This window comes from Homarus americanus, unplaced genomic scaffold, assembly GCF_018991925.1.
Source record: "Homarus americanus isolate GMGI-L3 unplaced genomic scaffold, GMGI_Hamer_2.0 scaffold54679, whole genome shotgun sequence".
NCBI lineage: Eukaryota > Metazoa > Arthropoda > Malacostraca > Decapoda > Nephropidae > Homarus > Homarus americanus.
The window spans coordinates 989,947-1,008,111 of NW_024722701.1; the positions used below are offsets into that span (position 1 = coordinate 989,947).

General features: G+C 44.7%; 1 protein-coding gene across 1 annotated transcript in view; it reads right to left on the bottom strand.

Moving 5' to 3' along the window:
* The window catches only part of LOC121863037 (carboxypeptidase N subunit 2-like), a 62,956-nt gene that overhangs the window by 4,667 nt on the left and 40,124 nt on the right, over nucleotides 1-18,165 (bottom strand). Inside the window, exons 2-3 of the mRNA XM_042361496.1 lie at nucleotides 682-957; nucleotides 12-165 (exon numbers count right to left, since the gene is read on the bottom strand). Coding sequence (XP_042217430.1) covers nucleotides 12-165; nucleotides 682-952 — 425 coding nt within the window. The 5' untranslated portion in view covers nucleotides 953-957. The remainder of the gene's footprint in view (nucleotides 1-11; nucleotides 166-681; nucleotides 958-18,165) is intronic.

Below are 18,165 nucleotides of genomic sequence, written 5' to 3' on the forward strand. Positions count from 1 at the left end.
CAGGTACTCACAGGCTCCTGGTGTCTACTGGTATCTGTTGTTTACGTGGTACATGGTAGAGAAGCTCCAGTCGCCAACACGAGACGAACCTAGTCTCCAGGGTACAGGAACACGGCCCTTCTGCACACATGGACCACCTCTGAGGGCCAGGGTTGACGGGCCACACTGAGGAGGAGGAGAGGGTGAGAGAAACAAGGGGTGTGAGAGAGAGAGAGAGAGAGAGAGAGAGAGAGAGAGAGATTATATCAACTCAAAGGGTGGACTAACCTAACTTAATCTAACCTAACCTAACCATCATAGACTCACCTGACCTCTGGAACACTAGACTCATCTGACCTCTGGAACACTAGACTCACCTGACCTCTGGAACACTATACTCACCTGACCTCTGGAACACTAGACTCACCTGACCTCTGGAACACTAGACTCACCTGACCTCTGGAACACTAGACTCACCTGACCTCTGAAACACTAGACTCACCTGACCTCTGCAACACTAGACTCACCTGACCTCTGGAACACTAGACTCACCTGACCTCTGGAACACTAGACTCACCTGACCTCTGGAACACTAGACTCACCTGACCTCTGGAACACTATACTCACCTGACCTCTGGAACACTAGACTCACCTGACCTCTGAAACACTAGACTCACCTGACCTCTGAAACACTAGACTCACCTGGCTGGAAGAGGCTCATAACGTCTCTCTGGAGGTCCTCTACCTGCCGGACCAATATCTCCAGTTTGGCCATGTTCTGAAAGACCTCCTCCAACGCCTCTGGTTTAATGGTCCTCATCATCTTGGCCATGGAGAGGTCAGTGTAGCGTTTGGAGAGGTCGATGGCCTGGCACCCATTGAGGCCACATAGACTCTTCCCATTCTGTCCAGAGGCTATCCAGGGTAGTGTTAAAGCCATCACCAACGCTGGAAACTGGACCAGGTGAAGCATGGTCTCTGGAAGGTTGAAATTTAGTCTGTGGTCTCTCTCTCTCTCTCTCTCTCTCTCTCTCTCTCTCTCTCTCTCTTCGTCTACATTAGTTGTAGTTCATCAGATGATTGTTTCACCCCCACGGAAACCGCTACTGATTGTCGACCCATTGTTGGTACAGAGAGGAGGGAGGGGCGGTGTGGGTGGGGGGCTGGGAGGGGGTGAGGGGAGGGAGGGAAGAGGAAGTGTGGTGTGGGTAGGGTGGTGAGGAGGAAGAGGTGAGGAAGGAGAGGGTAAGAAGTGTAATGAAAGAGAGGAGTGGGAGGGAAGAGGAAAGAAAGGTGGGAGGTAGAGATGAGAAGAGGAAGGAGAAGGTAAGAAGTGTACTGTAATAACGGAGGGGAGAGGGAACGGAGGTGGTAAGGGGGGAGGGGAGAAGGAAGGAAGGAAGGAAGGAAGGGCACTGGCGACCTTAGGAGAACGCTACCCTAAGCTCTGCATTTTACAAGATCACCAAATTTTTCTCGTGTGTTGTGGGTCAAAAATTTCTCGTCATTCTCGCCACAACAAAGTCTAAGGTACTCTAACTCTGTACAATAATCACACAAAATACTCATCACTGCACACGTTTGAGATGTTATATGTATCGTCTACAGCGTCCTTATTGTTCCTGAATTAAGTGAAATAAGTCAAAATACGTAAAATAAGTTACATGTGAGAGCACTAACGTTACCTGAGCAGCGTCGCGGGACAACTGAACCGCCAGCACAACATTGCCCCCAGCTACCCACCACAGTCTCTAATTGGTTAATCAGCAGCCAATGAGTATTAACGGAACTCCTCATTGGTGGAGAGAAAGGAAGGACGAATCCCAGTTTGATTTGTTTTGTTTCTTGTTTGTTTTTGTATTGCTTTTATCTTTATGTTTTGTTTATATCTTTATCAGTCTTACCTGTATGGAAGGATGTGATGTTAACATGAAGGAGGAGGGAGGGGGAGGGGAGGGGGGGGAGGATGGGAAGAGGAGGCGATAAAGAAGGTGAGGAGGGGAAGGGGAAATGGAGGAGAGGGAGGAGACGAGGAGAAGGGAGAAAAAGGGGAGGAACGACGTGAAGACAAGGGAGGGGAAGAGAAAAGGAGAAATAGGATAGAGAGGATGGGAGGTGAGGGGAGGAAGGATGGGACGGGCTGGGGAGGGAAGGTGTTAATGAATGAATGAAGTTTTATTAAAGAGATTCCATTGTTTCCTTCCCTGTTAACACACATACACTACTACTACTTTATATTATGGCCTCCAGCCTCCCCCAATAGCCATACCTTCGCCACCATTTTATTACCTTAATATTAAATATCCTAATACACTACTACTACTTTGCTGTCACTCAGAATCGAGTATGACAATCATCCAGCTGTGATACAATGATATGAGTTATTAAAGATGTCACCTTCGTTGTTGAGCTCTGAGGTGACTAAAAAGGTCGATACGGGACCGGCAGGGTTGTCCACTGATGTTGCACATGTGGAGGGCTACATCTAGTGCGGGAGGGGCGGCGGCAGCGTCTTTCCAGCGCTGGCACTTGTCTGCCTCGCTATGCAGTCGGGCTAACTCGAAAGTATTGACACCTTCTTGTGTGGTGCTCCTCCAAGCGTTACGGTGTGGAGTAATCGTCTCCCAGGTGAGGGGGTCGATTTGGCACTTTTTCAGGTTTGTCTTAAGACTATCCTTATACCTTTTCAGTTGCCCGCCAGCGTTACGTTTACTATTCGTTAGGTGACTGTAAAGTAGCTGCTTTGACAGTCTACTGTCGTCCATGCGGGTAACATGGCCAGTCCAACATAGTTGTTCATGGATAATGGTAGCCTCGATACTCCTGCAGTTGGTGTTAGCGAGAATACTGGCATTTGTTCTCTTGTCTTCCCAGCGAACTCGGAGGATGGGACGTAGACTACGTTGGTGAAAGTTTTCACGTGCCTTGAGGTGCCTCCTGTATGTGACCCACCCACACACACATCCAGTACACTTTTATCTACACTTCATTATCTACACCATCTTCTATACTTTAACTACACAAACATCTACATTACACCAACTCTACTATCATCTACTCTATTGTACATCACCTCCACTATAAATTTGGGGTATGGCCTCTTTCCTCGTGGTTCATATGTTATAGGAGACAGTGGGTTTAGTTTCAGAGTTACAAAAAAAAAAAAATGGGTAATTTTGTGTATTTTCGTTCCCCCAGTAGATGTCGCCCTAGTTGAGGTCTTCCATGACAAGAAGGTGGCTGAGTTGAGCGCCTCTTCTGGGTAGGAGGTCGCGGGGGCTGGAAGTTGACTCTATTCCACCTAGTCCTTTCCTTTCGTTCTGCACTGTTGCATTTGTCTTCGCTATTTTCCTCTCGTATACAACCCACCAGATCTCGTTTCCATTTTTTCATCGATTCCTCCCTCTTCTGCTTCAATAGAAGTTCCTTATGTTTTTCCCTCTGGATTATTGTGTTATCTGGACTTATGAAAATGTTCTTAAAAGCTGAATTCGAATTTGTTGCCATTTATTTTTATTTTTTTTATCTGTCGAATAATCCACTTTCTCCCTTGAATGTAAGAGCGTAGTTTATTCTCCTGCTTTTACCGTTTCGTTAGGGACAATTGACATATTCAGAAACGTGTGTTTTCCTACGTTCATCTTCGTCTAACTGATTCTCACGGACTCCATACACGACTATAGTGTTCCTGCGCTCGACTTGATCTTCGTGTTCCTTGTCTCCCATATCAGTACTGGTTATATCAATCGTCTACAGACCCTTAAATCCTGTACCACTTGTTCTCGTTCTTTACAAGCACCACCTACTAACTCCCTCTTATACCTCTTAACTAACTCCTCTATCCTCTTAACTGTTTCTTAGTCTTATTTAGGATTATTTTTTCTCAATTTACTCAAGTTTGGAAACAACGAAGGAACTTGTTTCCTCTATTTGTCACTCGAAAATAAATTATTTTAGTTTGTCCTGTAGCCGTTTCCTGTAGCCGTTTTCTGTAATAGTTTTAAAGAAAATTTGTCGGGGTAACTACAAGAGACTGACAATTATCTTACGTGTATATATGGGCCATTAATGTTGATGCTGCTTATTCTTGTTTCATATATATAAACTCACTTTTTGTGTGTGTATGATTATTTATGTATTTTAAACGGTAAATCCAGCCTAATATTCCAGCATGTTTGCGTGTCTGTCATATACTTCCGACGTAGTGGTAACGTGCGTGCTTCTCCCGACTGTCTCATGTGTTCAATCCCCGGGCAGGGACAGATATGAGAAGGGTATTAGACAGTGTCACCCCACCAAGCATGTGTGTAGACGTGGACCTTAATTACACTTTATATACACATTACATTAGTTGTTTGTATAGGAATAGACGCAATAGGTGTATAATTTATCCACCAAACACACCAAACACACGCACATGTATACCTGGGAGCCTAAATCGTATACCTGTAAAGACACAAACACGCCCTCTGACCCCCCTTACGCCCTTACCAGAAGATTATCAAGAGCTGCTCAGGATAATCCGTAAATCAATCCTGTTCCCCACAATGCATTGCCCCATGGGGAGGTGTGCGTCGGGGGAAAGTGTCGTGAGGGGGGAGGAGGTGTGTTAGGGAGAAGGGGAGGCTTGTCAGGGGAGAAGGGGGAGGGGAGAGGGAAAGGTGTGTTGGGATGAGGAGGACTGGGGAGGGGAAGGGGAAAGGCGTGTCAGGGGGAGGAAGGGGGAAAGGTGTATCAAGGGGAGGGCAAGGGAGGGAGAGGGAAAGGTCTATCAGCGGGAGGGCGAGGGGGGGGGTATCAGGGGGAGGAAGGCGGGAAAGGTGTATCAGGGGGAAGGCGAAGGGGGGTAGAGGGAAAGGTGTGTCTGGATGGATAGAACACAAAGACTAGACCTGACGCGACGGGGCCACTCCGCTTAGCTCCGAAATCCTACGAGTTGAAAAACAGTTTTGTGTCCGTAACCTCCCACAAAAATATTCCAGCATTAATGTCTCTCCCTCACAACAAGTAACGAAACAACGGGTCATTAGGCATGGTAGACTGTCAGTTCAAATTACTACATTAACTTGATGGCTGTAAATATCGGTTATCTCAGTTTAAGTTAGTTTTAATTAGTTATGTTTTCATCTCCTCTGGTCAGTTAAAAGTTACGCTGTTATAACCGACCTGGATTTAGAAAACATTCATGTATTCACTACAATTGTAAAAAAAAAAAAAATATCTTCATTAATTTTCTAAGACTTTGTTTACAACTTAATAAGCTGAGATAAGTATAGATGGATTAAATCTTAAGCTCTTACTGTTACATGTTACGGTATATCCAAGAGCTCCGAAGTCGTACATGTCAACAGCGTGTAACAGAGGCTCCCAAAATGTCCAGTACTTGCCAACACCTGATGATGTTACTGAATATCTATCTATCTATCTATCTATCTATCGTGACGTCGGTGGTGTATAGTTAAGCCTCCTGGTGTTGCCTCGGTCCTGTTAGACACACTCCTCTCTCATTACCAGACACGGAGACGATACTAACCGGTAAGTGGTGTACCAGACAAGCTGTGCTCATCTGTGACTTGTGTCGGCATTGGGGTGGAAAATGGTTTAATAACAAGGGTGATATAAGAGCGCCCCCCGGGTAGACACAAGAGTATGGAGGAGTCCTTGAGTCCTTCACACACACGCGTCTACCACCAGCCAACACTCGGCCACCTTGGACTCCTTCAAAATTCAAGGACTTACGCCATTTTTGTGATAAGGACGCTTTAAAGGGACTCGAGGACTTCCAGCTCTTGGTTGCCTTGACGTCCACGTGAGTCGAGGACGTAGCTACCCCTTATATTCAACAGAGGACGTGGCTGGCTGGAAGTGGGAAGTGTTTCACGCGTGCGCAGTACACTCATAGTTGGTCGTTTAGTTTCCCGTGCATCCTAATCTTATTTTTCCCCGTTTTATTAAGATTATTCACGATTTATTAAACAAATATTAGGAATAGATTAAGAATATTTATTGTAATACGGATTTGGACATAATCATGTGGGTAATTAATGTAAAGATGAGGAGAAATGAATATGAATTAGCGTCAGAGGAGGTGTAGGTTAAACATATATCTACCATGACTACTACCTTGCTGTCACTCGGAATCGTGTATGACGCTCATCCAGCTATGATACATTGATATGAGTTATTAAGGATGTCACCTTCGTTGGTGAGTTCTGAGGTGACTAAAGAGGGCCGATACGGGACCGGCAAGGTCGATCACATGTTGCACACGTGGAGGGCTACATCTAGTGCGGGAGGGTGCGGCGGCAGCGTCTTTCCAGTGTTGGCGCTTGTCTGCCTCGGTATGCAGTCGGGCTAACTGGAAAGTATTGACACCTCGTGTGGTGCTCCTCCAAGCGTTACGGTGTGGAGTAATCGTCTCCCAGGTGAGGGTCGATATGGCACTTTTTCAGGTTTGTCGTAAGACTATCCTTATACCTTTTCAGTTGCCCGCCAGCGTTACGTTTACTATTCGTTAGGTGACTGGAAAGTAGCTGCTTTGACAGTCTACTGTCGTCCATGCGGGTAACATGGCCAGTCCAACGTAGTTGTTTATGGATAATGGTAGCCTCGATGCTCCTAACACTAATAGTTTACCATGACCACCGTTATTAATCACCCCCCCCCCCCGAACATGAGTGAGGAATGTATCACAACCTATAAGTGTACCACAATCCCTCACTGTACCACCACCTACTGTAACTGTATCCCCTACTGTACCACCACCTACTGTAACTGTATCACCAACCTCACTGTACCACCACCTACTGTAACTGTATCACCCACTGTACCACCACCCATAACTGTACCTTACCCACTGTACCACCACCTACTGTACCACCCTCACCTCACTGTACCACCCCACTGTACCACCACCTCACTGTACCACCCACTGTACCACCTCACTGTACCCCCAACCCCCACTGTACCACCATAACCTATAAATGTTGATGAACTTCGTGGTAGAGCATTTGTAAACCCAATTGATGTCTCACGGTTATTAGTGGTCAATCAAATCACTGGTGCATCCGAGTGGTCATCACCAGCTGGGTGGTGTGACCGACTGACAACTATCACCATCACCACTATTTTCACCACCACGGACCCTCTAATCAAACACCCATTACTTCTTCACTATTAACATTAATTTACCTCATCATTTCTTCATTAATTATATAGGCCTATGTTGTATATAAGCAAAGGATTTTTTTTTTAATCTAATCTCGAACGCGGTCTACTAATTTTAAGCTCGTAGTGCATATAAAAAGAGGAAAAAAGAGAGGAGGTGAATGCGTGCCGCCGCTTCGATGGGTTCATTCAAGACCAATGAAAATCTATGAGATATTTGCATCGGAATTCTCCTGACAGATGTGAACTGGTCTGCGGGGCGAGGCGGGCGGGTAGGTGGGTTAAGGGCGGGGGTGGCAACCGTGACCACTACATGACGATCGATAACTTCAACCTTACGTTTCCTAATAACAAAATAATGACAAAATAATGACAACTTGATAATGTAATCTCTTGAATCACAATGTAAACAAACTCATATTTTTCTCTCTATAGATTTTAAAAGATAAAATTAAAATGGTGTAAAATTGTTTTGCTCTGAATAATTGTTTAGTCGATTAGAATACTGAGGAATTTTATCTGTAATATCAACTTGAGGTTAAAATAATTGAGAAAATAGTAGAGTTGTGGAGAAGGTATGAGGTATAAGGGACCCCTTGAGGTGAGCAGGGAGTAAGTACAGCAAATATGTGTTGGTTTCGGTCAAAATAACTCCTCCTAACTCCTCCCTGTCCTTATTCTTTCCTTTCCTTGTCCACACCGACTTACCTCTAATACTACCTCTAAACACACACACACACACACACACACACCCTTTTGTTGGAGTGTGGCGTTAAATCTTCAGTTAAACTAATTTTCCTTGAGGACACGAAGGAAGTGTTGTGTGTGTGTTGAGGCATTAGTGGTTGGCATTGTGTAGAGTCAGCTATTGTGTGTGTGTGTGTGTGTGTGTGTGTGTGTGTGTGTGTGTGTGTGTGTGTGTGTGTGTCCTTCCTTTCTCATCTGTGTCTCTCTGTCTCTCCGTCCAGCAGAGGTCCGCTTGTCAGTCTGTTTCTCTATTCTCCGTCCAGCAGACCCTGTCCTCCGTCAGCAGAGGTCCGCTGCGTCTGTTTCTCTGTCCTCCGTCAGCAGAGGTCCGCTTGTCGTCTTTTCTCTGTCTCTCCGTCCAGAGGTTCTTGTCAGTCTGTTTCTCTGTCTCCGTCAGCAGAGGTTCGTTGTCAGTCTGTTTCTCTGTCCTCCTCCAGCAGAGTCCTTGTCAGTGTTTCTGCTCTCCGCCCAGCAGAGGTCGCTTGTCAGTCTGTTTCTCTGTCCTCCGTCCAGCAGAGGTCCGCTTGTCAGTTTGTTTCTCTGTCTCCGTCAGCAGAGGTCCTTGTCGTCTGTCTCTGTCTCCCAGCAGTCCGCTTCTCCTCCGTCCAGCAGAGGTCCGCTTGGTCTGTTTCTCTGTCCCTCCGTCCAGCAGAGGTCCGCTTGTCAGTCTGTTTCTCTGTCCTCCGTCCAGCAGAGGTCCGCTTGTCAGTCTGTTTCTCTGTCCCTCCGTCCAGCAGAGGTCCGCTTGTCAGTCTGTTTCTCTGTCCCTCCGTCCAGCAGAGGTCCGCTTGTCAGTCTGTTTCTCTGTCCCTCCGTCCAGCAGAGGTCCGCTTGTCGTCTGTTTTCTGTCCTCCGTCCAGCAGAGGTCCGCTTGTCAGTCTGTTTCTCTGTCCTCCGTCCAGCAGAGGTCCGCTTGTCAGTCTGTTTCTCTGTCCTCCGTCCAGCAGAGGTCCGCTTGTCAGTCTGTTTCTGTCCCTCCGTCCAGCAGAGGTTCGCTTGTCAGTCTGTTTCTCTGTCTCTCCGTCCAGCAGAGGTCCGCTTGTCAGTCTGTTTCTCTGTCCCTCCGTCCAGCAGAGGTCCGCTTGTCAGTCTGTTTCTGTCCTCCGTCCAGCAGAGGTCCGCTTGTCAGTTTGTTTTCTGTCCCCCCAGTCTGTTTCTCTGTCTCTCCGTCCAGCAGAGGTCCGCTTGTCAGTTTGTTTCTCTGTCTCTCCGTCCAGCAGAGGTCCGCTTGTCAGTTTGTTTCTCTGTTTCTCCGTCCAGCAGAGGTCCGCCCTTCTCTCTGTCTCCCCACCCAGCAGAGGTCAGCTTGGCACGGTCTCAGTAATCCTCGCCACCGTGAGTTTTCCAGCTAGGTGGTTCCTCTGACGTAATGGTGTTGGCAAACAGAGGCGTAGATGAAAGCGAGTCGGGGGGTTCGAATCCCGTAAGCTTGAGTGGGTTGCCATCAAACACATGAAGTGTGAAGTGCGCAGCCAGCCCGCCTACAAAAGAGGCATTAGGCGGTATGAATTGTACATTAGGGGCGGCTCGGCTGTTCTCCCTCACGAATATTTTTGTCATTCTTGGCATATTTTAACTCCTAATGACTTCTAGATCCTTAAATGAATAATCTACAACACTAAAATAATCTTGATTTTTATTTATATTCAATAATAACACCGAGAAATGCGTAAATTTTAATAATATAAGCAAAAATGTCTCGGTAAGGTAGTGGGCCGGAGGTTGTCGCTGCGGCCGCCAGATGTCTCCACCGCCGCCAGAAAAGTCCACCCAAAGATCACTGAGCATGTAATCAAGTGTAAAATTTCTCTTTTCAAACGCAATTAATTCTTTATTCTCCAAATGTCCCCCTTTAGGTTGTCCGTCATTATTATACAATATTCTCATTAATGGTGTTCGGTCTATTATGCCTTGTCTGGAAAATCCCTCAGAAATGGTCGTAATCTGTCAAAACTTTTAGGTAAAGCCGAAACGGAACCCAAGATTGACAGACATAAATCTTGCCCCAATAAATGACGGTTTAATCATTTATTTGAGGATTTATTTATTGTTTGTAATCTTTTAAACCGTAAAGGAATTTGTTACGTTGTTTGTTATTAGATAGAGTTTAGTGATGGTTTTATGGCTCACCTGAAGATTATACACCCCAGCGTATTTCACCTGAAGATTGACCACCCTAACGGTACCTAATGGAGTTAGGTTACGTTACGAATTACACCAAAATATAGACAAAATTATACCGAATTGCAACGAAATATACTGAAACATACACAAAATATACCGAATTACACCACAAATATACCGAAAGACAAATATACCGAAATACACCTAAATATGCCGAATTATACACAAATACCAAATACACCTAAATATGCCGAATTATACAAATATACCGAAATACACCTAAATATGCCGAATTATACACAAATATACCGAGATACACCTTTCTATGCCGAATTATCCACAAATATACCGAGATACACCTAAATATGCCGAATTATACACAAATATACTGAGATACACCTAAATATGCCGAATTATCCACAAATATACCGAGATACACCTAAATATGCTGAATTATCCACAAATATCCGAGATACACCAAATATGCTGAATTATACACAAATATACCGAGATAACCTAAATATGCCGAATTATACACAAATATACTGAGATACACCTATATATGCCGAATTATACGATACACCTAAATATGCTGAATTATACACAAATATACCGAAATACACCTAAATATGCCGAATTATACACAAATATACCGAGATACACCTAAATATGCCGAATTATACCGAAATACACCTAAATATGCCGAATTATACACAAATATACCGAAATACACCTAAATATGCCGAATTATACACAAATATACCGAGATACACCTAAATATGCCGAATTATACCGAAATCCACCTAAATATGCCGAATTATACCGAAATACACCTAAATATGCCGAATTATACACAAATATACCGAGATACACCTAAATGTGCCGAAGTATACACAAATATACCAAAATACACCTAAATATGCCGAATTATACATAAATATACCGAAATACAACTAAATATGCCGAATTATACACAAATATACCGAGATACACTTAAATATGCCGAATTATACACAAATATACCGAAATACACCTAATTATGCCGAATTATACACAAATATACCGAAATACACCTAAATATGCCGAATTATACACAAATATACCCAAATACACATGGATAAAATGATCTCTTCATAGCTAGGTTAAGGCACCAACTTTTTTATGACTAAAATATGAAGACAATGGCGAGATAGAGACGAGATAGAGACGAGATAGAGACATCACTAACAGGTCGAGACAATAGGCTAATGGTGATGAGAGGCAACAGGACAACAATAAATGCTTGATGGATGAGGTCATATCTTACAGGAGGTGAGGGGGAAGGGGTGAAGGGGGAAGGGGTGAGGGAGAGATGGGTAGGGTAGGAGATGAGGGGATTTGTGGGAGGAAAGAGGTAGGGAGGGCTAGGAGGGAAAGGGTGAGGGAGAGAGGGTGGGGTGGGAGGTGAGAGGAAAGGGGTGGAAGATGGGGAGGGGTAAGAGGTGAGGGAGAGAGGTGAAGGGGTGGTTAGGAAGCTAGGGAGAGAGAGAGAGAGAGAGAGAGAGAGAGAGAGAGAGAGAGAGAGAGAGAGAGAGAGAGATAAAGGAGGAAAGAGGAAGGAGAAAGTGGGAAAGGATTGAGGAAAGGAAGGGGGAATAAGGGGAACGGCTGGAGAATGAGGGAGGGAAGGAGGGAGGTGAGGTGGAAAGAGAAGGAAGAGGGAGAAGGGGAGAGAAAGAGAGGAAAAGAGAGACATTGGAAGAGAAACGACAAGAAACAGGAGAGAGAAAGAGATATGTGGGGAAGGTAAGGGAGAAGAAGAAGGGAGGGGTGAGGAAGGAAGGAAGAGGGGAGGTGTGAGGAAGGAAGGAAGAGGGGAGGTGTGAGGACGGGTGATAAGACGTGTGTGGGTGACGTCATACGGGTGATAAGAAGGGTGAGATAGCCGCTGGATGATGGATGACTCACTCCGTCCAAGTATAAAATTCTTCATCTTGAAAGAATGGTTGAGTTTAGGGGAGGGGTGGGGGGTGGGGAGGAGGTGGGAGGGGTAGGGGAGGAGGTGGAGGGGGTAGGGAGGAGGGGTGAGGGGGTAGGGAGGGAGGGGGGAGGGGGGGGAGGGAGGGGTGGGAGGGGGTAGGGGTGGAGGGGGGAGGGGGGGTAGGGAGGAGGGTGGGAGGGGGTAGGGAGGAGGGGTGAGGGGGTAGGGGAGGAGGGGTGAGGGGGGTAGGGGAGAGGGGTGAGGGGGGGTAGGGAGGAGGGGGTGAGGGGTAGGGGAGGAGGTGAGGGGGGGGTTAGGAGGAGGGGTGAGGGGGTAGGAGGAGGGAGGGGAGAGTTTAAGCTAGGGGAATGGGTAGAGCCACACCACCACAACACCACCACAACAACACCATAACACCACCACAACACCACCACAACAACACCACAACAACACCATAACAACACCACAACACCACCAGAACAACACCATAACAACACCATACCTGTAAAACCATCCATTCCACACCTAGATAAGCCTCGTCCCAATTTGTTCCCGTGACATTCATTTGTTTCCCAACTTAACGCACTCTTTTGGAGGTACTCGCACTCCTTCGGTAACGCACTCTTTTGGGGGTACTCGCACTCCTTTAGTAACGCACTCTTTGGGGGTACTCGCACTCCTTTAGTAACGCACTCTTTTGGGGGTACTCGCACTCCTTTAGTAACGCACTCTTTGGGGGTACTCGCACTCCTTTAGTAACGCACTCTTTTGGAGGTACTCGCACTCCTTAGACGTTGAAGATCAACATAACACTACAATAACAAATAAACAAAAATAAACAAAAAATAAATCACAATAACAAATAAACAAAAATAACAAATGAACAAAAATAACAAATGAACAAAAATAAAAACAAATGAATTCTTTTCTTTCTCTTAAAACAAAAGCCAGGAGCAAATAATCTCACCAACCAATTTATTTCTCCAAATCTTTCTCTGTCTGTCTCTTTCTTTATCTCTTTCTGTCTTTCTCTCTCTTTATCTCTATCTCTTTCTCTTTACTGGAGTTCCCCCTTTTCTCTTCGTCTGACCCCCCCCCGTTTTTTGTTACCAGGTCGGACCTTCGGAAAATTGGTGTCAAGCTTGCGTGAAATCCCCTTGGTAGTCGACCGAACCTGGACGGAAGGGGGAAGCCGAAATATGACTCAGGTCCAATGTAGTGTGAGAGCATCAATCCTTGGCTGGGAGGTGGGGAGGGGGTAGGGGTAGGGGGGAAGGGTAGGGGGGGAGGGGTAAGGGGGGATGGGGAAGGTCATGTGGTATCCGTAGAGGCACCCTTTTCCTTCCTGGCGACCCGAGACAGCTCCTTAGGGGTCGGGGTTTGTGGTGTGAGATGGCGCAAGTAGCGGTAACAGGGCCGAGTTGGTCTGCGCGTGAGTGTGTGTGTGTGGTGATGATGGTCTTCCGTGTCTGGGGAGTTGGAGCGTGAGGTAATTGTGAGGGTGTGGATGTGTGTGTGTGTGTGTGTGTGTTTGTTTGTCTGTGTGGATGTGTGGATGTGTGTGTGTGTGTGTATGTGTGTGTGTGTGTGTGTGTGTGAACCTCTCGTGTTCATTTTACAGGTAAACTAGACAGCAACATTTCATAATCGAATCAACAATCGTTTTTCAGATATCAATTTCCTTTTATTCAAGAAGAAACACAACACAACACAACACAACCACACACTTTTACCTTACACAACACAACCACACAGTTTTACCTTACACAACACAAGCACACAGTTTCACCCAACACAACACAACACAAGCACACAGTTTCACCCAACACAACACAACACAAGTACATAGTTTCACCCTACACAACACAACACAACACACACACAGTTTACCTTACACAACACAACCACACACTTTCCTTACACAACACAACACAACACAAGCACACAGTTTTACCTTACATACACAACACAACACAAGCACACAGTTTTACCTACACAACACAACACAACACAAGCACACAGTTTACCTTCTACCAACACAACACAACACAACCACAGCCTTTACCTTACACAACACAACACAACACAAGCACACAGTTTTACCCTTACACAACACAACACAACACAAGCACACAGTTTTACTTACACAACACACAACACATGCACACAGTTTTACCTACACAACACAACACAACACAAGCACACAGTTTTACTCCTACACACACAACACAAGCACAAGTTTAATTTTATACAACACAACACAACACAAGCACAACAGTTTTACCTTACACAACACAACACAACACAAGCACACACTTTCACCTTACACAACACAACACAACACAAGCACACAGTTTTACCTACACAACACAACACAACACAAGCACACAGTTTTACCTTACACAACACAACACAAGCACACAGTTTACCTACATAACACAACACAACATAAGCACACACTTTTACTTTACACAACACAACACAGCACACAGTTTACCTTACACAACACAACACAACACAAGCACACAGTTTTACCTTACACAACACAACACAAGCACCCAGTTTTACCTTACACAACACAACAACACAAGCACACAGTTTTACCTTACACAACACAACACAAGCACACAGTTTTACCTTACACAACACAACACAACCACACAGTTTCACCCTACACAACACAACACAAGCACAGTTTTACCTTACACAACACACAACACAAGCACACACTTTTACTTACACAACAACACAACACAACACAAGCACAGTTTACCTACACACACAACACAACACAACCACACAGTTTCACCCTACACAACACAAACCACACAGTTTCACCCCACAACACAACCACACAGTTTCACCTTACACAACACAACACAAGCACACATTTCACCCTACACAACACAACACAAGCACAGTTTTACTTTCACAACACAACACAACACAAGCACACTTTTACTTACACAACACAACACAACACAAGCACACAGTTTTACCTTACACAACACAACACAACACAACTACACAGTTTTACCTTACACAACACAAGTACACAGTTTCACCCCACACAACACAACACAACTCACACAGTTTTACCCTACACAACACAAGTACACAGTTTCACCCTACACAACACAACACAACTACACAGTTTTACCTTACACAACACAAGTCCACAGTTTCACCCTACACAACACAACACAACCACAGTTTCACCCTACACAACACAACACAAGTACACAGTTTCACCCTACACAACACAACACAACTACACAGTTTTACCTTACACAACACAAGTACACAGTTTCACCCCACACAACACAACACAAGTACACAGTTTCACCCTACACAACACAACACAACCACACAGTTTTACCTTACACAACACAACACAAGTACACAGTTTCACCCTACACAACACAACACAAGTACACAGTTTCACCTTACACAACACAACATACACACAGTTTCACCCTACACAACACAACACAAGTACACAGTTTCACTTCACACAACACAACACAAGTACAAGTTTACCCTACACAACACAACACACAAGTACACAGTTTCACCCTACACAACACAACACAAGTACACAGTTTCACCCTACACAACACAACACAACACAAGTACACAGTTTCACCCTACACAACACAACACAACACAGTACACAGTTTCACCCTACACAACACAAGCACACAGTTTCATTCCACACAACACAACACAACCACACACAGTTTCACCCTACACAACACAACACAAGTACACAGTTTCACCTTACACAACACAACACAAGTACACAGTTTCACCTTACACAACACACACAAGTACACAGTTTCATCCTACACAACACAACACAAGGACACAGTTTCACCCTACACAACACAAGCACATTCACCTTACACAACACAACACAACCACACAGTTTCACCCTACACAACACAACACAAGTACACAGTTTCACCCTACACAACACAACACAAGTACACAGTTTCACCCTACACAACACAACACAACACAGCACAGTTTCACCCTACACAACACAACACAAGGACACAGTTTCACCCTACACAACACAACACAAGTACACAGTTTCACCCTACACAACAACACAACACAAGTAATACAGTTACCCTGCACAACACAACACAACACAAGTACACAGTTTCACCCTACACAACACAACAAAGCACACAGTTTCACCTACACAACACAACACAAGAACACAGTCACCCTACACAACACAACACAAGCACACAGTTTCACCCTACACACAACACAAGTACACAGTTTCACCCTACACAACACAACACAAGTACACAGTTTTACCTTACACAACACAACACAAGTAACAGTTTAATCCTACAACACAACACAAGTACACAGTTTCACCCTACACAACACAACACAAGTACACAGTTTCATCCTACACAACACAACACAACTACACAGTTTTACCTTACACAACACAAGTACACAGTTTCACCCTACACAACACAACTACACAGTTTCACCCTACACAACACAAGTACACAGTTTCACCCTACACAACACAACTACACAGTTTCACTTCACACAACACAAGTACACAGTTTCACCCTACACAACACAACACAAGTACACAGTTTCACCCTACACAACACAAGTCACACAGTTTCACCCTACACAACACAACTACACAGTTTCACCCTACACAACACAACACAACCACAGTTTCACCCTTACACAACACAAGTACACAGTTTCCCACCTACACAACACAACACAACTACACACACCTACACAACACAAGACACAGTTTCACCCTACACAACACAACCACACAGTTTCACCTTACACAACACAACACAACTACACAGTTTTACCTTACACAACACAAGCACAGCTTTCACCCTACACAACACAAGTACACAGTTTCACCCTACACAACACAAGTACACAGTTTCACCTTACACAACACAACTACACAGTTTACCCACACAACACAAGTACACAGTTTCACCATACACAACACAAGTACACAGTTTCATCCTACACAACACAAGTACACAGTTTCACCCTACACAACACAACTACACAGTTTCACCCTACACAACACAAGTACACAGTTTCACCCTACACAACACAACTACACAGTTTCACCTACACAACACAAGTACACAGTTTCACCCTACACAACACAAGTAACAGTTCATTCACCACACAACACAAGTACACAGTTTCACCCTACACAACACAACTACACAGTTTCACCCTACACAACACAAGTACAGTTTCACCCTACACAACACAAGTACACAGTTTCACCTTACACAACACAACCACACAGTTTCACCCTACACAACACAACTACACAGTTTCAACCCTACACAACACAAGTACACAGTTTCACCCTACACAACACAAGTACACAGTTTCACCCTACACAACACAACACAAACACAGTTTCACCTTACACAACACAACACAAGTACACAGTTTCACCCTACACAACACAACACAAGTACACAGTTTCACCCTACACAACACAAGTACACAGTTTTACCTACACAACACAACACAAGTACACAGTTTCACCTTACACAACACAACACAAGTACACAGTTTCACCTACACAACACAACACAAAGTACACAGTTTCACCCTACACAACACAAGTACACAGTTTCACCCTACACAACACAACACAAGTACACAGTTTCACCTACACACACAAGTACACAGTTTCACCCCTACACAACACACAAGTACACAGTTTCACCTTACACAACACAACACAACACAAGTACACAGTTTCACCCTACACAACACAAGTCACACAGTTTTACCTTACAACAACACAAGCACACAGTTTCACCTTACACAACACAAGTACACAGTTTCACCCTACACAACACAAGTACACAGTTTCACTATACAAACACAACACAACTACACAGTTTCACCCTACACAACACAACACAAGTACACAGTTTCACCCTACACAACACAACACAACTACACAGTTTTACCTTACACAACACAAGTACACAGTTTCACCCTACACAACACAACACAACTACACAGTTTTACCTTACACAACACAAGTACACAGTTTCACCCTACACAACACAACACAACTACACAGTTTTACCCTACACAACACAACACAAGTACACAATTTCACCCTACACAACACAACACAA